At 35.4% G+C, this 24,085-nt stretch overlaps 1 protein-coding gene across 3 annotated transcripts in view; it reads left to right on the top strand.

The window, feature by feature from the left end:
* The window catches only part of MMS22L (MMS22 like, DNA repair protein), a 120,560-nt gene that overhangs the window by 27,675 nt on the left and 68,800 nt on the right, over positions 1–24,085 (top strand). For all 3 annotated transcript variants that reach the window (XM_028510228.2, XM_036024499.1, XM_036024500.1), the window contains 4 exons: positions 1,412–1,474; positions 11,301–11,420; positions 13,544–13,767; positions 15,686–16,189. In XM_028510228.2, the coding sequence (XP_028366029.1) occupies positions 1,412–1,474; positions 11,301–11,420; positions 13,544–13,767; positions 15,686–16,189 (911 nt within the window). The remainder of the gene's footprint in view (positions 1–1,411; positions 1,475–11,300; positions 11,421–13,543; positions 13,768–15,685; positions 16,190–24,085) is intronic.

The raw sequence follows: 24,085 nt of genomic DNA, 5'->3' as shown, positions 1-24,085 counted from the left end.
TCTTTGGGTAAGAATTTACACTACTCTTTTATAACTCAGGTGATTCAATGGGCTTTATAGAACAGAATAATTGAAATATACTCATTAACACTATCAAATTATAAAGCTAAAAGATCAACCCTATCATGTCCTGTGTATTTGGGACTAGTGGTGACATTTTCTCTGTAAAGAATGATATAAAAGTAAATTGTTCAAAGGTGAAGTAAGGCTTGTTAGAAAAAGAAAACCAGTTACTGATAACTTGGTATAATGGAAGGGACATTGGCTTTGGAGCCAGACCAACTTGGATTTGAATCCACACCGTGACTTGTATATACATGATCTTTCTGAGGCTTAATTATGTTATCTTTTAAATGGGAAAGACTTTTTTTTCTTGAGGAAGTAATGTAAAGACTCTTAACACAATGTACATATAGTATTGTTAGAACAAAATGGTCTCCTTTTGGCGAACATTTTAGGGCCAACTCCCAAATTTCAGGGAACAGTCCTCAAGACTGCTCTCATTTCTGACAACCGCAAGCTCAGGGATTCCTAAAACTATATAATCTACTTGGACTTATAGAACTCACTGAATGCTATTATACTCAGGTTATGGTTTGTTACAGGGAAAGGATCTAAATTAAAACTAGCCAAGGTACATAGTGCAGAGTTGAAGAGAAGTACCAAATGTGGAGGCTCCGATCCTCTCCCCGTGGAATCGGGACATGTTAGTCTCCTGGCATCAGTGTATGGTATGCTCAGTGCTGTTGTCAGGTGAGCTCTGTATCCTGAGGAGGTCTGCAGGCTTTCCTATTGGAAAAGTGGTCATTTTCAGTTCCTAGCCTTTGTGAAATATTTGGTTCTGTGAAAGTCCATTTTGGTTTTCATACTGTGGGGAATCTTTCAGATCGTTGAGGTTGCCAGGTAAGACACCATTACTTAAGTATGGGTGGCACTGTGTAAAATTTTTTTCTTTATTTTCTGTGTTCATACATTAGTTACTTGTTTATCAGAGTAAACTGTCTTGAGGCTGTTACTCATGAAATGAAGGGAAAAGCCTGTGGTGGGTAAAGTGCAGAATAATGGAGAATACTCAGGACATAAATATTCCAAAAAAATACATAAAAGTTTTTTTCTTCCTGTTAAATTGCATCTGACAGCAAAAATTTAATATTTGTTAAAGCATTTGTAATTTTATAGAGGTACCATTGTTTAATGAAACAACTCCTTGTGAAGTTTATATTGGACTGAAATAGTTGTAAAATTTTTCTACCGAGTCTCCACCAACTCTGCCAAACTACTTTTAGACATTCAAGAAGTTGTAGTAAGGTCTGATGTTTGACAAAATGTACTTCACACTTAACTCGCTATACCATAATTTAACTTACAATTCAGAGCAGCAATTTTGATGCAATATTTTCTTCTTTCTTAGAGGCAAATGGAATCAAGTTGGAACTTTGTAGAAGAACTGCTGAAAAAGTCCGTCAGTGTTCAGGTATGCATTTAAAGTGAGACCGTTTGTGGGCTTTGCTAAATTTTTGTGTTTTATTTGTAAGAACCAAGCAAACTAAAAATGATTTAGATAACAAACTTAGCTTACTTATTAATACCCTATGATAGAAATAATTGTTCTTTGTTATGAAGTGTCAACATACGATAGTTCCTATTAGTGAATGTCCTTCAACGGTTTTTATTTTTAACATTGAGTTGTCAGTTAAAGGACAAAGATAATTATTCTAGCTGGTGACTTTGACAAAATGTATTCAAAATAAGTAGTAGGTGCTTCAGAACTTAAGCCATTTTTCGGCTGAATGGTATCAAGTCTAAGAGACATGATGAGGGAGATAGTCAGTGGCATTGGAAATTCAGCTCTGTCCTCGTCACAGCAGGAAGGGGACTTGCCTTGCTGAGCAATTTGTCTTACGGGCTTGAATCATACTCTGACTGATAAGGTCCTAGTTTCTGAGCCCTCATTTCATACCTTATCATTTTTCTTTCTGCACAGCTGTTAATGTAGTGCTTCATGGCCCACAGGTCAGATTTGACCTCCTTTTAAAATAGTTTTAAATGTGCTCTTCATCACATCTTTAAACATCTTGTAGTGTAGTTCTGTAAAGTTTTGTAATGTTACTTGTCTAAGAGTTTAAGGAAAAAATTTTAGTAAGGGATTTTTTAAATTTGGGAAATAGGTTACTTCTATGTAAATTCAGACTGTTAAAACTTGAAGAGGAATAAAAAGGAAATACAGTAGTAAAGGATTTCTCTCTATGTAGCACAAAGATGCACATACACATATGCACACATTTATTTTATAGCCATATCTTTGAAAATCAGAATAGCTTGCAATTTTCTTTTCACTGTTATCTGTGTTAGTTCTTAATATCTTCGGTGAAATGTGTAAGTGCATTTAGTTATAACTCTTCTAAGTATGAGCTGAGAATTCTATGTTAGAATTCCAAAGACCTTCACATACTGAATTTGTATCAAACTAAAGAGCCATTATCCCAGTCATTGTAAGAATTTTGTTTTATTTTTATTTTTTTGTATCATTTTAGTTAGCTTTATTCTCTGTGCTTTTTGAGAACATACTGATTTAGTAACTCAAGACATTTCTTACATGTATTTTTAAATTCAAGAATGTAGAGAATTGCTAAAAAATGGTCATTGTTATATGTGTCCATTTAACAAACTACTAATCCAATTTTAATGCCTCAACATAGCGTAGAAACCTCTTAAACTTACTTTTAGCTCTAACAGTTTTAAAGTTTTTTAATACATGTTTTTGTTCTACTAGATTTTAAATTACAGAGTATTTCTTAAAAGGCTGTAAAGGTCCATATGGATAAATATCCATATATCCATTATGGTCAGTGACAGCAGGAGAATTTATTATTTCTCATTCAATAGAAAAGTTTGCTTTTTGACTAAGAGTTGAAAACTCTTTAAACACATTTAGTTGTTTGAAAGTTAATATTTTTTTGTTTGGATTGTGACTTTCTATAACTTTAATTTTAAGTGAAGGAAACTTATTATCTTCAAGAAAAACTTAGTTGGAATGCCTTACACATAATGTGATAAAATTTATTCTGAGATGGCATGGTATAAATAGTATTGGACCACTTGCTAGAGTTTTTGAAACCAATTTTGTTGAGTGCAGTTGGTGGTCATAAAGATTGAATATGTTTGGATAGAACTACTATCAGGCTATCAATTTGATTATATGTTTTGTCTCATTGAGGTACATTAAAATCTGACCATGTTCATGTGCTTTGACTTAATCTCCAACAGTGAAAGAGGTCATTTGCAACATTTCAAAAAAAAATACATTCCATATTTAGAGCAGTCTTCAAATAAAATTGATAGGCACTGTACTTTTAATTGAGCAAATAATGTTCCAAATCTTGTAGCGGAGAGGACCTTCTTTAAACAGACATTAAACTTTGTTAGTAAAGAGAACATACATTTAATTTTACCTATGTAAGTACAATTGAATAGTTAAGTATTTCCTTCAAAAACAGTTTTTTAGTGGTAATCCTATTTAATATTTGTGAATGCTAACAATAAACATTTATTCTACTTCTAAGACAGCATTATTGTTTTTACGTGAAAAGGGAGATTTTTAGTTTTGTGCTACCTACTTTTCAAAGTCTCATTTTCTGAGATCACAAGAGCCTATAGAAGGGTATAAAAAGAAATCTTGTGCAAGTCTAATATTTTTTTAAATATTATTTTCAGTTTTCAAAGAATTTGGAGAATCCAAGACCAAAAGCAATTCAGAATATGATTAGATCTGAATAATGTGGGATAATAATCGTTTGATTACTAACTCAAAGTCATTGTGTTTATTGGACAGAAGGATCTTGACTAGGATATTGAAGTTAATTTCTCTTTATTCAATCCTAAAAATAAATTTAATCAGGTAAACCAACAGTTACTATTTAGCTTTCAAATAAATTTTACAAGGGTAGCCACACATGCACATGGCTGAGATGAGACCCCTAGAGAGCCCAGAGACAGGGTCTTGTGGAAAATGAAGAAGCTCTGGGATTGACACAGGCAACTTTAAGGCTGTGTAGAAAAGGGGCCCACAGGACTGGTTTATGAAAAAATCTTTAATCAGAGGGCATGGATTTCAATCGGTGTCTTTAGTCAAACCTTTTAGTTTAGATAGAGTTTGGCCTTAACACTGACAAAATTGAAATATATCAGCTTAAGGTACAGTACTATGAGCCTTTTGGCATTTATTATTTTATCTTTAAGAGTCAACAATTGGCCTAAAAAGAGACATTTCTTTTTTGCAGGTAACAAAATGATAGTTATTCCTGTGCAAGCACTGTACTTAGCATTTAATTGCATTCTTTCATTTAATGAATATGACAATCTTGTGTAGTTTCATATTACACATTAAGAAACTGGGCTTGGGAGGGTGTGAGGGAGCTTGTCCAGGTTCACACAGCTAGCTAGAAAATGGTAGAATTGAGATTTGAATCTTCGTGTGTGTTTTACTTACTATGCATTCCCTCAAAGCATCTGACTTTGTAGGATTCCTAATAAAACTCATTTTATTTTCATTATTTCTATTTTAAAAGTTCTTTGCTGCTATGTGTTTGATTAGTAACCCACTTTGTTTTCTGGATCTGTTTTGGTGATACTGGTGGAAGGCATATCAGTTTTCCATATTGTTTTTATTTCCCCCTCTCCAGTAAGTGTGTGATAGGGAAAACGTAAGGTAGGAAGAAATTAATATACTTAATTGTTCTCAGATATTCTTCCTCACAGTAGTTCAGCTCTATTTTTTTGTTACAAATTTGAGCTGTTTGTTGCCTACTCTACTACAGACTATTGTGTATTCTTATTTCTGCTTATCTAGATTTGAAAATGGGCAAATCCTGTGTCTGCTTAATTCCTCAGGTGTGAACACACAATTTTTTAAAGGAAATTTTAAAGAAAAACTAAGGGAAAATAGCTCAAAAGAAAGTAATGGTTGAATATGCAGAAGATGAAAATGTATTTTATAATAAATAGTGTTTGTAATTAATTATAGGCTAAAAAAGTACTTTTAAAATAGCCTTTAAAAGTACTTTTAAAATACTTGTATTACCAGCACTGTGGAGAAAATGGTATATTTTAAAGCCGTTTCTTTTCATTTTAATCTGTAACCACTAGCAGGAAAATGAAAGGAAATTTATCTTTCTTTTTAAAAAATAAAATCACAAATCACCTAGGATGCCATATTTAATTTCTTCTTGATTGGATAGAGTGGAAAGAGAAAGGACTCTGGCCTTACAAGCTTTGATTTAAGTCTTGGTCTGGTCACCAAAAGCAATTTTGATCAAATCTGGTGTCCATTAAATGTTCAGCTCTTTTCCCTTCTGTTTTTGGAAGATTGCATGGATTAGTATGTATAACAGACTTTGTAGTCATAAATCCTAATTTCCAAGTGGACTTTGGTAAGACATTTGTAACTTCTGAACCTCAACCTTCTTTTCTGTGAAATGAAGGTAATAAAACTCGGATGCTATGAGCCATTCATGAACTTAGATATGTAAATGTCATATAATGTCTGACACATAGTTGGTATTTAAACCTTTTATTTTTTGCAAATTTAATTTATGCTTATGGTTTAAATACCTCTCTGGATTTACATGTATGTAAAATGAGTTTCAGATACCAAATAAAACACAACTCTTTAAAATGCACCCACTTTTTTAATAAACCCACTTTTTAACCTTGTAACATAGTAAGATTAGTATAATTCATGTCAGTAGTATGCCACCGGAGTGGGCTTAGGCTGTGGGAGGAACCCTGGTCAGCATAGCTCCTCTCGGCCACGGTGGATGAGAAAGAACTCATCCCAGACACAATCATGTTGTTCTGGTGGGAAAGGGGGTAGTGATTTCCTCTAGTGGGAATGCCCCAAACCCTTCTCCCAAACAGCTTTTATTGGGAATGGTATGTGTAGATGTATACAACATACATGCATAGCTCATCAATCAATGTCAAAAGGCCATAGTCATACAAATACAGGCATTCTCTATAGATAACAATTGAAAGAACACAGAGATCTGTCATAGGTCAGGGTCTGATAGTCATGCTGATGCCAGAGGGTCTTTAAGACGTTTCATGAGACAAGGAGTTTACTCCTTATTCTTTGAACTTAAATATCCAGTTTATGTCACCAGGGCTATACAAAGCAAAGCAGAGCAGGCTTCAAAGGATACAATGTATTTAACAGGCCTGATTCCCGTGAGAACCCTTGGTTTTAGAGGGTCATGTCTGCCACCTGCGTTACCTGTCTTTCCAGGGAGACTTACTAGCCCCTTTCAGAGTGGGGCTGCAGTCTCTGAAACCACACAGAGTGGTCCCCAACACCTCCCCTTTTTTTTTTTGCTTGTTATGGCGGCATAACCAAAGGCACTGGTGCCGCTGTAATCAACAGGGTTATGCTAGGCAGAACAGGCTTCAAAGGAAAAAATGTATGTTCTCTCTCAGGCCAGATTTATCCCTGGGAACTGTTCGTTCCAGTACAAGGCTGCAGCTGCCTCTGGCATTGTTTTCAGGCTGAGTCAGGTGAGGGGAACAAAGCAGCCAAGAGATTAGGAGACTTTTTACAGATAGAATGAGGACTCAGGCTATGACAAAGCCAAGGGGTGAGGGTCTTTCTGCCCCTTCTCTGTAGACCCCTAAGTCCTTCCCTGGTGGCCCTTCATGACTGTGCCTGTCTTAGGTTGTGCCTCCGTTGAGAAATCTTACCTGTCATTGGCTTACCAGTCATCCACCTGGGCCAAGCAGGGTGAGGTGAGAGAGGCAGGAGATGTGCTCCTGCCAGGAGGATAGGTTCTGTCTCCTTAGTGGCTCATGGCCCCTTTCCCTTATCTTAGACACACTTGCAGCATAACCAAAAGCATTGGTGCCGCTGTCCTCTCTTACGTGGGGTGAAAGGCACTGAATCCCATCTATCTAGGTGAGAATCAGGCCTGATAAATACATTGTATCCTTTGAAGCTTGCTCTGCTTTGCTTTGTGTAGCTCTGGTGACATAAACTGGATGTTTAAGTTAAAGGCATAAGGAGTAAACTCTGGCATCAGCATGACTATCAGACCCTGACCTATGACAGATCTCTGTGTTCTTTCAGTTGTTATCTATAGAGAATGCCTGTATTTGTATGACTATGGCCTTTTGACATTGATTGATGAGCCATGCATGTATGCTGTATACATCTACACATACCATTCCCAGTAAAAGCTGTTTGGGAGAAGGGTTTGGGGCGTTCCCCACACTAGAGGAAATCACTACCCCCTTTCCCACCAGAACAACATGATTGTGTCTGGGATGAGTTCTTTCTCATCCAACGTGACTGAGAAGAGCTGTGCTGGCCGAGGTTCCTCCCACATCAGTCTAGTTTAACATTTTCATAATAAATTCAAAGAATATTAGCGATGAACAGAAGGTTGTCTTCTTTGGTTAAATGCACTTAATTGTCTACTAGAGAAGCTCAAAATCTTTTCCTAAGGCATATAGCTACTTGGTGAAAAGAGGCACGTGTACCCATATCTTAGTTTTGTTCATGCAAAATTTATGGAGTCTTTGGTGAACTAGGCACTATGCTAGGCCCTGGGAACATTATCTCAGCCTTCAGAGAGTTCATAGACATTTGAAGGCATATAAACATTAAATTTAACAAGATAAGTACTGTGATACAGGTGTGTATATTGCACTGTGGAGTATAAAGTAAGGCCACTGTTTAGCATGGAAGTTAGGAAGTTTCCTAGAGGACTTGAAGCTGATGTGTATACTAAAGGATTAATAATTGAAAGAGTTAAGGCATTGTCAAAAAAAAAATACACAAAAAAAATCCTCTCATGTTCGATTCACTCTAATTCATAACAAATTTAGGGCCAAGATCACTTTTTTTGTATACTTGCATACTGCTTTTGTTAGTGACACCAACATTATTGTGTGATATTGACCTGTCCTTTAAGTTTTTTAATATCTTCACTTTTAATTAGGTTTTGTTTTATTTACCTTACCCACCTCTTCCTATGGTTATGATCTACATTTTTTTCCTTTTTTCTTGTGTTTATTCTGCCTATCACGGTTGACCTTTTCATTTCTTGTCTTCTACATTCACACTTCCCTCCTAAAACAATTTAGATTATGTAGATAACACTTTATTATGATCACTCCATAGGTGTTTGTACACCTTGATTCCATAGCCGTCACCTGTTTTAAACTTGGGAAAACCTGGTCCTGTCTTGTCTCCTGCCACCTCCACCTCCAGTTGCATATTGCTGGAGAAAAATCATACAGTCATTCTTACCAGTCTTAATTGTAAATCTGGGATGGCACTTGGCTGTAGAACGTTTGCTTTTCTGCTCTCTAAAGTGACTTATTTCACAATTTGTTTTTAACACACAGCTCAACACATGCTCTGCCCCAGTAAACTTAGCTAAATGTTTTGCATTATAAATCATTGAGAAATTAACCACTCCATAGAGAATTCTTTTATCTTTGCACCTTTAAATATCCCAACATGCCTGCTTTGTACTCAGGCTCTCAATGTGGTTTACTTGTATATCGGAAACGATGCTCTTTCTGTCAAAGGCTCAGTCCATTCTCTGTGCAGAGGATCTTGTCTTTTCTCACCTGATGAAGGACTTTATGTATTCTCACTTAAATACAGTAGTTCCCCTTAACTGCACTTGCTTTTCACATTTTCAGTTACCTGTGGTCAACAGCAATCCAAAAATATTTAATTGAAATTACCAGAAATAGACAATTCATAAGTTTTAAATTGTACATGCTCTGAGTAACTTGATGAACCTCTTGCCATCCTGCTGAGGTTGTGAATATCCCCTTTGTCTAAAATATTCATACTGTATACGTGACCTGCTCCTTAGTCACTTAGTTGCCATCCTGATTATCAGAGAGAGTGAGACCATATTCACATGAGTTTTATATAGTATATTGTTATACTTGTTCTATTTTAATTATTGTTAAACTTCTGTTGTGCCTAATTTGTAAATTAAACTTCATAATGGGTATGTATGTAGAGGAAAAAACATAACATGTATAGGGTTCAGTACTATCCACAGTTTCAGGCATCCATTGGAGTAGGGTCTTAAACTATATTCCCTGGAGGTAAAGGGTACTAGTGTATCTCTATTTCCTCACCTCCTGTTGTCTCCTTAGCCTACCTTAGTCATGCTTCTGTCTCTGCCATCCCCAAAACTACTCTTGTTGAGGCTATATTGTCAGATCTGAGAATTCTTCTCATTTTAATCTCTCAGCAGCATTCAACCCTGTTGACCTCTGTCCCTTTACGAAATACTTCTCTTGGTTTACGGGATACCTGGTTTCTTTTCTACTTTATTACCCACTGGTATTGCTAATAAACTCCTTTCACCTGATGTCCAAATGTTGGAATAGGAGGGGGCTCTCAGTTCTGCATCCTTTTCTCTTTTCCATCTATATACTCTTTCCTTGTTTGATCTTGTCTAATCTCTTAACTCTAAAAACCTGTGAGTATGAAGGCATCGTCCAAATTTATATCAACAGCTCTGACTTTTCCTTTGAGCTCTGGAACCATACGTCAAATTGCGTACTTAATATCTCCATTTGGTTGCTCTGTGCACTCTCCCATCTCTTCCTCCCCTTGCCTTTGCCATCTCAGGAAATGTATAGTAACCATCAACCCATTTTCTTAAGCCAAAACCTGGGAGTTCTTAATCATTCTCTTTCCTTCAGACCTTAATGTAACTCATCAACAGATCCTCTTGCCTCTGTTTCCAAACATTTCTCTAAAGTTGTCTGATTATCTCAGTCTTACACTTTTATAGAATGGCCTCCTGACCTTTAGAGCTGACAGAAGGAGAAGGAAGTAGTGGGAGAAAGAGTAGACAATTTAATGTAATATTTCTTTGGTGGAATAATTATGCATGTTTGGTAAAAAGTGACACACAACTGAATTGCAATCATTCAATAATTATTTATTTAAAGCTTACTATATAACATGCACCTCCAAGTCTCCTAATATGTCTGCCTCGTTCATGATCTCTTAATGTGCTTTTCTGTTATATTGCAAGTGTCACTGCTTACCTCCTAACTGGTCGTCCTGCTTCTCTTCTCCACTATATTCATTCTCCCTGCATGATCCAGCACGGTAGTTTTGAAACAATCACCTAACGTCACTCCTGTGTTTTGAAAATCTGTGCTTTCAAAATCCTAGTGGCTCCCAACATATTTAAAATAAAATCCAAACTTCTTACCAAGACTCATAAAGATTCAAATGAGATATAGTCCCTGACTATCTCTGACTTAATCCTACAGTACCAAGTTTACTGCTAATTCCATGTCCTTTCTCTGTCATGAATGCTTTTCTTTTCTTTTTTTTTAAATGAATGCTTTTCTTTCAGGTCTTTAAATGGCTAGCTCTTTTTCCTTCAATTGTTTAGGTAAGTGCAGTCCCTCAAAAAGGCCTTTTCATTAATAGCTCCTGGCATAATAATGATCCACATCCTCTAAGAGTCATTCTGCTAGATTAGCCTTTGTTTTGTTTTGTTACAACAGTTGTAATGGTTTAAATTTGTCTCATTTGTTTCAGTATCCTCTTTTACCATTCTCCCCCACAGTGGAAGTTCTCTTAGAGCATGGACCATGCCTGACTAATTCATTTGCTTTATGCCTAGTACCTTAGAATCATGCCTGGTATATAATATTCTTTAAATAAATAGTTGTTGAATGGCTGCCATTCAGTGGTATGTCACTTTTTAACAATCACGCTTGGTTATTTCATCATGGAAGACTAGATTAAATTAAGGTATCTACTTTTTCCCTACTTCCTTCTCCTGCTGCACTTCTTGAAATATATGTATGCTGCCAATCCTCTGGTTTTTAAAAGAACAACTCTTATACTCATTAAGAATTTGACCTAGTACTTAAATGTGACCTTAGAATTTGTGTACATCTTAATTATTAGATCATTTTTGCTACTTCTTTTTGGTTTGGGTTTTTTTCCCAGTCTCTGGATTTCCTCCACCATTCAATTATGAGACACTTATTGTAATTTTTAAATAATTGAGTTAAAATCAAACTGAGTTATATAATGTCCATTATCTGCATATATTGATGGTCTCTAAAGCAAATTTTTAGACATATATCTTATGCTGATTTAGACTTGCTGGTCTGAAGATGGTAGTGGATCTGATTTGGTGATATATATCCATATTCTTTTTAGAAGCAGGCTGTTTGGTGCAGTATCGTGATAATACTCATGTCACCAGGGCCCATTTACTTCCTCACAATTTCAGTTTATCTTTTAGGATGTTGTACTAGAAGAGCATTTACGAATGTATCTTCACTGTTGTTTGACACTTTGTGATTTCTGGGAGCCGAACATCACAATTGTCACCGTTCTATGGGAATATTATAGTAAGAATCTGGTGAGTAAATAGGATATGAATTTGTTCTAGGAATTTGAGGAATTTGTACATGATATTTGAAGAATGTTTTTTATGGCTTAATTATGAATAATTCAGGATTAATCTTAAAAGTTAATTTTTCAAAGTAGATTAGAACAACTCAAGAATAAATTTATCTTTCACAAACATATGTGTTTTCTAATAATTATGGATTGCTTGCAACCATTTAACAGTTACTGCTGTCCTGAATAAGACACAGTCTTGGCATTTGAGCATGTGCTACTTGGGCATATATTGTATACAAAAATTATAATGATCTGGAATGCCAGAAAAGGGAGTATATGACTCTGTATAGATTTTTGGAAGACTTTATGATGTTGTAATTTTTTAACTTGGCCTGGGGAATAAGTGGAATTATTCAAATATAGAAGAAAAAATGCATTCAGGCAAAAAGAAAGTATGGACAAATGTATGGAGACATAAAAAAAACAAACAAACCAGGATCTATTTCTACCATTTTAAAGAGTTCTGAGTGGTAGGTGTCAGGTGACTATGGAAAGAGACAGGAAATAAAGAAAATAGACTTGGGCTAGATTATGAAGAGATAAATATAATATCCAGTTGAATTGTGATTTACTTAGGAGACATTAGATAGCAAGGATGTGACATATTAGGAATGTGTTTGAGAATTTTTTTCTGAAAAATTGTATAAATGAATTGGGTACAGATAAGTTAATGGTCCAGTGTAGCAGTATAACCAAATAATGCAGTGAGCAAGACCTAAAATAGGGATAATTGGTTTAGAAAGGAGAGGATAAATTTGGAAGATAAAAATTTTTAAGGTAGAATTAAAGGATTTAGTTACTTGTAGTGTGTGGAGAGATTTGGAATGTTTGGGTTTCTGGGTAAATAGTGAAACCCCTCACTCAGATAGAAAATGCAAATCGAAAATTTACCTGTAAATTACAACTTTGGATCTGTACATAATGGAGCTTATTAAAAATGAGAAGAAATACCTTTTCCTGAAGTGTAATATCAGGTTGATTGGGGAAATGGCAGGATCTAGTTCTGAAGCAGAGTGCGTACGAGATGAGTCCAGATGAGTTTCTCATCATAACGGACGATGGGAAGGCGTCGGAGTAAGCTGGAGTTGCATCAGAAGGATGCGGGTACCAGCCTGAAGGAGCTCCTGTGGCCCAGTACTGGGTAGGTTTGAACAGAAGAAGGAATGATGACTACTGTGGGTTAAAACATACCAAATATGTTTAAATCCTTGAGTTTATGATGAGTTAGAAACATTATTCCGAGTAAAAACCCTCATTTCTGAAAACCATAAATAAAAGAAAATATAAATTATTTTTAGAGTACCCAAATTTCTGATGAGCTAATTCAGAAGGATGATAGGATTAGAAAATTGCTATTTTGAACATCTGATGAAGTAGAATATCTGGTCAATGATTATCAATGGCTGTTAAAACTGTTAAATAAAAGGCTAGTGGGGACCTTACTAAACTGGATAGATCATACTGACAATGTGATCAATCTTAACATCAAAAACAGTAAGTCAGAACTTACGTGCCTTTTCACTGATTGCAATAGGAAGTACCCGGTACTACCAATGAAAGATTCTTAATAAAAAACTCAACCTGAACCTGATCAGATCTTTAGATACAGCTGCCAATTTCTAGAAAAAATAGGGGATAAAAAACATATTAAATGACACTAGGGAGATGCAAGCAGCTGAGTCCAGAATATGGGAAATTCTACACAGTAAATGACTGGATATAAAAATAAATGGTATGGCCAAAGGTCAGGAAACTTACAGAATAAAAGAGCTTTAAGAGACCTATCAACCAAATGCAATGTATGGATCTCCTTTGTATCCTAATTTGGACAAGCCAGCTGTTCAAAAGACATTTGAGTGGTAATCCATGAATTTAAGGACTCCTTGATGTTCTATGTTTTTATGGAATTTTTTATTTTGGGAGGGTATGTGGTGATGGCTGTGTAATTTTTGTGATTAAGATGAATCAGACCTTTAATGAACTCATTGGGATTTGAAGCTTTCTATTTTTATTTACTCAGAGACTTAACACTTGTTTTCTATCTGTTTTTTGTTTTGTTTTGTTTTTTTGTGCTTCTAGAATAGTTCTTTCAGTATTTCGTGGCTTCCTTTAAAAGGCCTTCCAAATACTTCATCGCCCTTGTCTATGCTAGAAATGGTGGAGACCTGTTGCTTTGATAAACAAGACTATGACCTATATAAATCCAGAAGTAGTTACACCATTTTCCTTTGCATTTTGGCAAAAGTGGTTAAGAAAGCAATGAAGAACAATGGTCTGCATCCTTGGAAACAAGTCAAAGGAAGGTGTGTGCCATAGTTTTCTTTGTCATGAATGTTCACTTCTATCTTTGGAGAAGTGTTAATGTTTGCATTTTTTAAGTTCACTTGTGCTTGGAGGTCTTTATTGTTCATACATTTAAATGTATTTCTTAATGTAGGACATCAAAATACGGAGCTTTTTTTAAAATTTAAATTAATACAGAGCTTTTTGAGCTTGCCAATTTTTTGTAGTAAGGGAGAAAAGTAAAATCCGTAACTTGTAGAGGATTTTAATTTTTATTTATCTCATAAGTCCTGAAGATTGAAATTTTATATATTAAATGCAAGAATATTAGAGAACTGTAGTTTTCCTTACCAGAATTAATTATAATGTTATGTAACTCACTGCATACATTTTATTAGAAATTCCAGAAATAAAAAACTGTTTCCAAATCACACATTGGCAAGTAATAGATTTGATCTGTAACTTTTGTGTCCTCTGAGCCCAGCAGTCCCAAAGCCCTGCATTCTTGAATGAAAACTGACCAGAGTAGAGTGAACCAAATAACTTGAATGTTTCCATTTGGGAATTGTGCCCAGTTTTAATTTCTGGTATGATGACATAAACTTTTGTCACATTTTGTCCATTGTTTCTTTTTAAGAGTTTTGCTTGTTATGTAGGTATGATCTTGTCCTTCCTTTTCCTCCCTCCTCTGCCTGCCAGCCCTTTTTCGAGCCCCCTTTGTGTGTACGCTGCCGTCTCCCCCTCGCTCAGCTTACAGGGTAGGAGTTCTCGCAGCAGAGTGCTTCTTCCTCTGTGTAGGTGGAGACTTCTCAGAAATCACTAAATGAATTTCTATTTGATTCTCACAAATGAATAATTCTTGCAAGGTTATGGTGATACAGTTTGGATTTTTTTTAGCATATACTTTTTTAATGGTAGCTTCTTTGTCTAGCATCTAGTAATTATGTGGTTCAAATGGTAGTTTTTCTTTTAATGCATTTGCTAGTTTGCTCTTGAACTTTAATCTTTATACGGAATATGTAATTCTTAGAACTTTATAGCTAAAAGGGATCATTGGAATTCAGTAAATAACAAGTCTGTTTAGTAGGAAATACTTTATACCGAGCAATAGAGTGGGCATGGTGGAGGCTGTGCAGATAATTAGACAGGTCTTTGCTTTCAGGGGCTTATCAGCTCTGTTACTGACAAACATTTAACCAGTTAGGAACATTAATTATTTTATCTTGAACAAGCTAATTATAGAAGCTGTAACATTTAACAATTTGTAGGTAGGATTCAAGATGAATGGTTTTCAATTCAAAACCCTTAATTGATAAAAAAGTACAACTATTAAAATTATATTAAGTAGTATTGACAAGAGATTTTTAAATGGCTGTGTCTTTTTGACACTAACAATTTTTGTTTAAGAATATGTAAAACATAATTTTTCTAGCACTGTGAATTGTCTTAGAGTATCAGTATAGCAAGAGTAAGTTTTTTGTGAGGGGTAGAGGGAGAAAAGGTTTAAGGAAAATCATTATATAAAATTGCTGTGTTAAGATTTCTGTAAAGCACATCAAATTGTACTTAAAAGATTACATTTTCTTTCTTATTGGTCAATAAATTTGCAAAAGAAATGTGATGGGGAACCGAAGGAAAGTCATGTACACTTTGCAAAGGACATTTCTACTGTCCTTTGGGGAAAGCCACTGAATCCTTTGATTCACTTATGGGTGACCTGCTACGTCATTGAGAAATTTGAAGGAAGGTAGGGGGACCTTCATTTGTTTTCTGTTCATTTGTTTTCTAGGTGGACAAAGTGACATGGCCGCATTGTAGTGAAGAATTAGCTAAAAATTTACAGTAATGAGACTCACAAACATTGAGTAAAATGTTACTTGAAAGGATGGTATTTTGTAAATGGAACAGTTTTATTAAAGCCACTTTTATGTTTTGCAGAATATATTCTAAATTCCATCAAAAAAGAATGGAAGAACTTACTATAGATGGTCTGCAGAATTTTTTCAACCTTTTTCTACTGTTAGCAGCTGTTGCAGAGATAGAAGATGTCACAAGTCATGTATTAGACCTCCTGCATTTCCTTAAGCCTGCCTTAAAATCATCAGATCTCCTTTGGAAGGGCCAGGCAGCCTTCCTCTTGATGTATACCCAGAAAAATCTGGACATTGGTGTTTTGGCTGAGAAATTTTCAGCTGCCTTCCGGGAAAAAGCAAAGGAGTTCTTGGTATCTAAGAATGATGAAACAGGACAAAGACAGGCTCTCTGGTCACTTCTGTCCATCTACATTGATGGTGTTCAAGAAGTGTTTGAGACAAGCCATTCCTTGTATCCTTCCCATGAAACACTGCTTAATGACGGGTTTAGTATGCTTCTGCGAGCTTGTCAAGAATCTGAACTTAGGACGGTGTTGCACTTTCTACAAGCTCTTCTGGCCAGAATCAGGTATGTTTTCCAGTAATGTGCTAATTTATTCATTTGTTTTGTATTATCAACTGTGTAGATTCTAGATGAAAGTTTCCTTTTTGACATATTCATGAAATCCAAATGTAGAGTCGGTTTTATTGCTACATTGGCATAAATCAGTAGTTTTCAAACTATTCTTTCAAACAGTAGTTCTTTAAAAAAAAAAAAAAGCATGTGTGCAAACACATTAAACTAAACTCAGAGCAGCTCTGGCGCAGTCCCAGAGCTGTGCCTTTTCACCCCTCCTTTCCTTTCTGTTTCTCCTAAAAGAGTATTATTACCTAGAGGTATGTTCCTCTTGCTCTAAGCAAGACTGTGAGGCCAAATCTCAAGTGGCTTTTACTGAAACATGTAATTTATGATTTTGGCCACACTGTACCATTTTGAAAAGTAAGTTTCTTTAAATATTTTGCTGCAGAGTTGTAGTCCCAACTGCCTGAAATACTTCCAGCTAAAACATTTTATTTGGAGATTAAGATGGGATTGTTCTATTTATAATACCAATCACCTATACAGAACTCCACTTAAATTATACCAATATGTAAATGCACTCAGATCCAAACAATATTGGATAAGCACAGTGGTAATGACAATTATTTTGTTTAGGGTCCTTTTTATATAATGTGTTTACCTTTGAAGTACATGTTCTTAAGAAGTTAGGTGCCACCACTCAGTGTAGTAAATCACTGTCTCTGAAAAGTTAGGTAAAAGTTATGTATAGAAATATGATTTTATTTTAAGTCATGTATGAAGTTAACGAATAAACTGCTTTCTTCTTCCTAATACCACATTATAAAAGTAGCATCTGGTTTTCAAAGGTACCAAGCTTGACAAGATTTATAAATTTTGGAAATTTATTACTAATTTATTTATTGTTGGTCTGTGTGGTCAAACTGATTAATCTACAGGTTTTTATTTCTCATTAGGTTTTATGGAACTTTACTACTTATCTTTTCTCAGTTTAAGTTCCTACTTATCTTTTATCAGTTTAAGTTCCAAAGGTTTAATCAGAGCTCTTGGTCAGACAATCATCCCCTTCCCCGTCAGTGTCAGCTATATTACAGCAAGAGTCTTAGATTTTTGGATGGACGGATGGATGAAAAGTAAATGAGCAGCCAGCTTTATTAGAAGACACTTTTACTGATTCTGGATCTTCTTCACGAACTGTTTGTTTTTAGTCTAGTAGAGTTTGTTAGCACATGTTATGACTTTCTCAAGTGTCAAATTCCTTTTGTTTGTATAATTTTTAAATAAATGGTAAGCCGTGTTTCTCTGTTTTTCTAGGAGAAAATTAGAAAGTTCCATACTTTTGGTACTGTTAGTGGTTTATTTATATTTTTCTGAATATACAGAACAAGTAGGAAGAGGAGCTTACTGGTCTAAACCATTCTGGTGACGAGGAACACAGCCCCCAAAAGATACGGGGGCAAAGGAATGGAAAATGAAGGAGGGAATATGGGCATCTTGGGAAGAGGCAGTCATGGAAGCCAAGTGTCAGAATCAGTATATCTCTCTGCCCTTTTCATTGAAGATGGACAAGTCCCTTTTAGTCATCTTAACTATTGTATTCCTTCATCCGTAGGTTTTGTTTTTAAATTCATATCCTGCAGATACTATTAATATACTTTTTTAAGTTAGAAATTTGGGGAACTCCTTTTGTCATTAAAATTTTCTTTAAATTGCAAATATATTATCATTGGTAAAAGAAAGAAAAATGAGATACAAGGTGACAAGTAAAAATTCCTCTTCCCTCCCTTCATTTCTTTTTTCTCTAGTTTGGGGGGTTCTCAACTAGAGGTGAGTTTGTCACTTAGGAGACATTTGGCAGTATCTGAAGTTTTCGACTGTCACACCAGAGGGTCTGGAGTTGCTGCTAGTATCTGTTGTTAACGAGTGGGTAGCATCAGGGATGCTGCTCAACATCCTACCATGCATAGGATGGCCCACACAACGAAGAATGATCTGGCCCAGCCTCAGTGGTGCTGAGGTTGAAAACATTGTTTTAGTTCTACTCCACAAAAGTAAAATTCTTTCTAGAACCTTCCAGAGTTTTGCGCATTTGTAGGCTTAAAATACAAAATAGTAATCTTTGTTCAGCAACCTGTTTTCACTATTTGCTCACTAGCTTTCCATATTAGTATATGAAGACCTAATTCTTTTTAATGGCTGCCTTAGTGTCTTATCATATGGATGTACTAAACTTTATTTAACTAATGCCCAAATAATGGATATTTATATTGTTTAGTTTAAAAGAAAGAAAGAAGGGAGGGAGGGAGGCAGAGAGGAGAAACATGAGAAAAAGTCACTTAGGTATTTGATCAGAGAGATGTGTTCCTAATTTCTTCACCCAAAATGTGGAGCTTCATTGAAGATCTTTCCATAGATGTCTTTTGGGTATGCTATAATATTATTACTTTTAATATTGTTAGAAAGTGCAAACATATTTTGGATAGTTGTAAAGCATAGGCTTCTTTTTTTTTCATTTAAGTTAAGAACACAGCTAAATTTTTTGAATTTTGGTTTAGATAGGGAAGATGGGTTATATAGATTGATGATATTTATTCCGGGCTGCATCCCTGACAAGGGGAAGAATGAAATACTTTACCTTAGCAATCTCTTCTGTTTTCAAATTCAGGTGGGAATAAGGTACCAGTCCTTGCATAAATGTGTGTGCAAGATGTATGAGTGTGTGTGTTGAACTGGGTAATAGTTTTATAACTGTATGACAGAGAAATTATAGGTAGGCAGGAACTAAGATCACTGATTAAGGGAGAAGCGGCTCCCTCTAGGCTGTTAAGAAATAATAACTTCATATGCCACTTTCTGCTAACTGGAGCTGATGGCTCACCAGAGCATTCTTTATTGCTGATTAAGTAGCATTATGAAAATACTGACTTGGTTATGTTAACTAAATGCCTCCATGTGTAAAACTTCGAATGTCAAATAGTTTTAGCAGTCATCTTTAACATTTCACATTACCTTTGTGGAATCACATTTCTAGTTCTCACTTGCTATTACTTGAGGTTAATATAAAAATGCCAGTCTTTCATTTGTGGAGTTAGGTGTAGCCAAAAGCTTTTCTTTAATTATATCCATTCATGCTGCTACAGTTAAGGGTCTGTCAGCATTTCCACTATAAACCTCCATTTTCAGAGTTTTATAACACAGCTATGAAAATTAGCTTTGGGCAAAAACTTGACATCCAAGATCTCATGAGATTCTCCCTCCTCCCCATCCCCCCTTTTCATTTTTACTGAAGTAAGGGTGAGTGATTTCAAAATGCCTTTTGGCACCTGCAAATATCATTTGGAGTTTAAAAAGAAACAATAAATTTCCAAGCTTTGTACCTGTTTGTTCTACCACTTCAGGGAGGTTGTGGACTTATGAATTTAAGCCAAATGGATATTGATCAACTGACATCCTATTTCGTATTAAACAAGAGCCTAGTTTCAAAGAAGTCTAACAGCAGTTGAAAGCTTACCTAAAATGTTAAATGTTGAGGCTAAGAAATAGTTCAAAAGGGATTACCTTTTTTTGATACTCTATGTGCTCAAGTGCAACTTCTTAGAAGATTAAAACTCTTTTTTCTGGCTTCAAAAAATACATATATTTTTAAATCCCCTTTCTTCTTTTCCCTTGAGCCTAGAAGGTCATCTATTTGTTATGTATTTGTTTTGACTTTGGGATGAGTGTTTGTGTGAGTATGCACGCACAAGAACTGTTTATAAATATTTCTCTCATATTTTCAATGCTCAATAGTTCTAGTTTTTTTAACCTTTGTTGTATGGTGTTATTTACAATTTTTTTTTTTTTTTTTGCATCTTCAGTGAGAGAACTGGGGATTGACAAAGTAGGAAAGAGGTAGTACAAAAGGAAATAGCCTTGTGAGGGTCTACTGTATGCCAAATAACTTATATGATTTTTCGGGAAAATTTAAAAGGATATTCTTGACAGCAAATATGTTTCCCCCTTTTTGTTATTGGATGGATTGTTAGTATGAGTGGGTTTCAGCTTTTAGTTATTAAAGAATAGTTTACTATAAAACAAATTTGAAATTGGATATGATTTTTAAAGTAATTGAATCATGAGCTATTTGTATATAGTTTGCTTAGCATATCCCAGATTGCCCGAGTGTCTGCTGATCTACAGTTTTGTCATCATTTATATACACGTGTATGTGATACCATATATACATGTGATATGTGAGTTGATGCAGATTTTTATTTGACACAAATTATGGGGAAATGTTTTAATAATTTGGGAGAGGGAGCACATGAGTATGCTCCATGGAAAAATGTATTTCCAGCTTTTATTGGAAAAATCAAATGGTTATGTCACTAAGAGTGATCCATCTACCAGTTTTGGTTGCTTCAGAGAAACAATGAGCATCCTAAGGGAATGTGTAAATCTTAGTACTTGGGGAATATATAAAACATAAAGATTGCTTTTCATCATGAAATATTTCATATATCTTTCAACTGAGATTTTACATGTAAATTATGAGTATTTTGACCTTATTTACTCTTTTACCAGGCTTGGATTTTGCAGATCATGTTTACAATCACTGTTTTCTATTATATGCACTTATATTTGTGCAATAATATAATCAACTCACCCTTAGGGATATTTTTGCAGGGTTTTTTTATATTTTGCTAAAATATGGCTTATCAACTAAATACATTATGTAAAAGATTTAACATTTGGGCCACTTATGTAGCAGGTAGATATGTTACATAAATGAGAAATCTCCTTTCATATGTACAAAATGATTCTTTTAAAATATTGTAAGGGGAAACTTAAGTGTCTAGACCTCAGCTTCATTGGTAAAATGAGGTAAAATTGGTAAAACTAGGTTATTTTGAGAATTTAGTGCAATAGTGAATATAGACTGGTTAGCACAGTGTCCGGCACACTAGTAAGTGTTCAGTACATGTTAGATGTTGCTATTATTTAATTACTATTATTTTTAAAATATTTTATTTATTTATTTTTTAGAGAGGGAAGGGAGGGAGATAGAGAGAGAGAGAGACAGACAGACAGACATCAATGTGCGGTTGCTGGGGGTTATGGCCTGCAACCCAAGAATGTACCCTGGCTGGGAATCGAACCTGGGACACTTTGGTTCCCAGCCCGCGCTCAATCCACTGAGCTACGCCAGCCAGGGCTATAATTACTATTATTTTTAAACGAACCCATCGTATAATTATTTCTTTGTACTACATGTTAGGCCTGATAACTTCAGTGGGCATGTGTGGATATGTTTGGACTCACCTTGGATGGTTTATTAACCCATTCCTACTACAAGTTTCTTTAGCATAGAGACCATTCAGTAAATGCTTTTTGATGTGTAAATGAATCATTCTTTTTTAAAAACAAGGTCAGGATTGTAGGGAACATCAATGTTGCCTCACAAATACAGAACTGTTGGATATTGTGATTCTGTTTTACTAAAATGGTAAGGTGCTGCTGTAGAAAAAGAAAAGTAATTTTTAAGGTAGAAATGGGATATATATATATATATATATATATCTCCTTCCTTTCTCTATATATCCATTTGAGAGAAGTGCTTTAATGTCTTCTTTGGAGGATTTCTTTACCACTTCTTCTTTATTCGTACTACCATTTTCTTCATTTCTAGAGCATTGTCGATGCTTGTCCAATCTCCAGTGCCTCCAGTGCCTTCCCTCCTTAGAACATCTATTTTTTTAACACCTTTAATGAGATATATCACTTTCATAAAATTCGTTTCTTGGCCCACTTTATAAAGATTTAATTCACTTACCATACAGTTAATGACTTCAGGATATTCAGAGTTGTACAACCATCATCACAATTTTAGAACAGTTTGTCATCCCAGAAAAGAAATTCTACAGCAATCACTCCCCATTTTCCCCTACCGAATCCCCATCCCTAGCAACCACTATTTTCTGTCTCTATAGATAGATTTGCCTGTTATGAACCTTTCATATCAATGGAATCCTACAACATGTCATGTTTTGTGACTAGTTTCTTTCACTTAGAATAATAATTTCAAGATTTATCCATATTGTAGCATATATGGGTATTCATTTTTTTATTGCCAAATAACCCATTGCTTAACTATATTGCATTTTCTTCATTCATTGGTTGATGGACATTGGCTTGTTGTCACTTTGGGGCTATTATGAATAATATTGCTATGAACATTCGTGTTTTTATGTGGACTTTTTACTTTTCTTGGGCATATACTTAGGAGTAGAATTGCTGGGTCATATGGCAATACTTTTTAACCTTCAGAAAAAATGCTAAATTGTGTCCAGTGTACTGTTTTACATTCCCATCTATATCTTATAAGGATTGCATTTTCTCCACATCCTTGGCAACACCTGTTGCTAAATGTCTTTCTGATTGTAGTGATCTTAGTGGATGTGAGGTTGTATCTCATTGTGGTTTTGATTTGCATTTCCCTGGTGGCTGGCAATGATGTCAGTCATGGACTTTTTATGTGCCTGTTGACCATTATGTCTTCTTTGGAGGTATATCTGTTTGGATCTCTTGCCCATTTTTAAATTGGTCTTTTTTTTGTTGCTGTTATTGAATTATAAGAATTTTTTATATTTTCTAGATACAAGTTCCTCATCAGATGCATGATTTGCAAACATTTTCTCACATTCTATGAGTTTTCTGATCTATTTTTTCTTTTGTTACTTGTGCTCATCTCATTCCCTGGCCATATTTCTACTCTTGGAGAACAACTCTGCTTCTGTCATTCCGTGTTTTAACACCTTTAGTGACATCCTGATGGACACAAAATGTCAAATTCCTTATGATCTTCAAAGTCAGACACAGTGTGGTTTTACCTATGTCTTGACTTTCTTATGAGTCCCCTTTAGTTTAGTTAAGTGGAACTACTAAAAAGTCAAAGTCTTACCTTTGTATTTTCTTGTCAAAGCCATTGGAGGTTTCAAGCCACATCTGCGGACTGAATAAGCTAAGTTTCGTGATAACCAATGATTATAAAAGTGAATCTTGGGAATGACAGTCAGAAATGGTCAGTGCTGGTCACAGTAGGCATAGAGCGGGCGTAGCAGAGCATAGGGGGGAAAAGAGAACTAAAGACTTCAAGGTGTTTGGGGAAAGGGAAAGGTGGTTTCAGAAATGAGCAGTAATGAGATCTGAGCTAGAGATGGAATCAGACAGCATCATACATGGGAGGGGCCAGAATTCCAGGCTGTAGTAGATAATTTCACAGCAGCCAGTCTGTGCTTTTTGCCTCTGCTTCTTAATGAACCCATAGCAATGTCTGAGAGCTGCTACTGTTTCAGTATATTACAAACAGCAGGAGCTTTAGGGTCAGTAAACCTCTCCTCCACTTATGAGCGTAATCTTGGGAAATTAACCTTTTCTAAGCTTCCGCAAAGTCTTTATACTCACCTTTTAGGATCTCTGAACATCTTCCATAGATCTCTGCTATACACATCAGCTACATGTGACAGTTTCAGTTAATGAATACAAAATGAAAACTTCAGCTCCTCTTTTCATTCTAGTTACAGATGAGTTGCTCAGTAGCTGCCCATAGTCGGTGGCACTGTAGTGGCTGCATAGATAATGTCTGCTGGAGAGCAGCTCTCTTGGACAGCACTGCCTTCGAGGCTGCACCTACCCAGAACGTGCGTGTTCGTTTTCTTTACCTTTTCTTTAGTTTTATGTGAACAGTTATTCTTTATTCCAAACTTCTCTTGAAGTGTATATTTGTCCGTATGTCCCCAGTCTGGAATATTCTCTCTTCTCTTTGAATTTCCCTAACGCTTTCTAATGTCCTTTATTGCTTTCTGTGTTGTGTTGTAATTGTTACAGAAGATATGTATTTATTAAATGATTATTTAACAAATTCAA

The sequence above is a fragment of the Phyllostomus discolor genome, chromosome 4, assembly GCF_004126475.2.
Source record: "Phyllostomus discolor isolate MPI-MPIP mPhyDis1 chromosome 4, mPhyDis1.pri.v3, whole genome shotgun sequence".
NCBI classification, from domain to species: domain Eukaryota; kingdom Metazoa; phylum Chordata; class Mammalia; order Chiroptera; family Phyllostomidae; genus Phyllostomus; species Phyllostomus discolor.
Note: the sequence above shows the minus strand (reverse complement) of the source record. Positions and strands in the feature narration are given on the sequence as shown.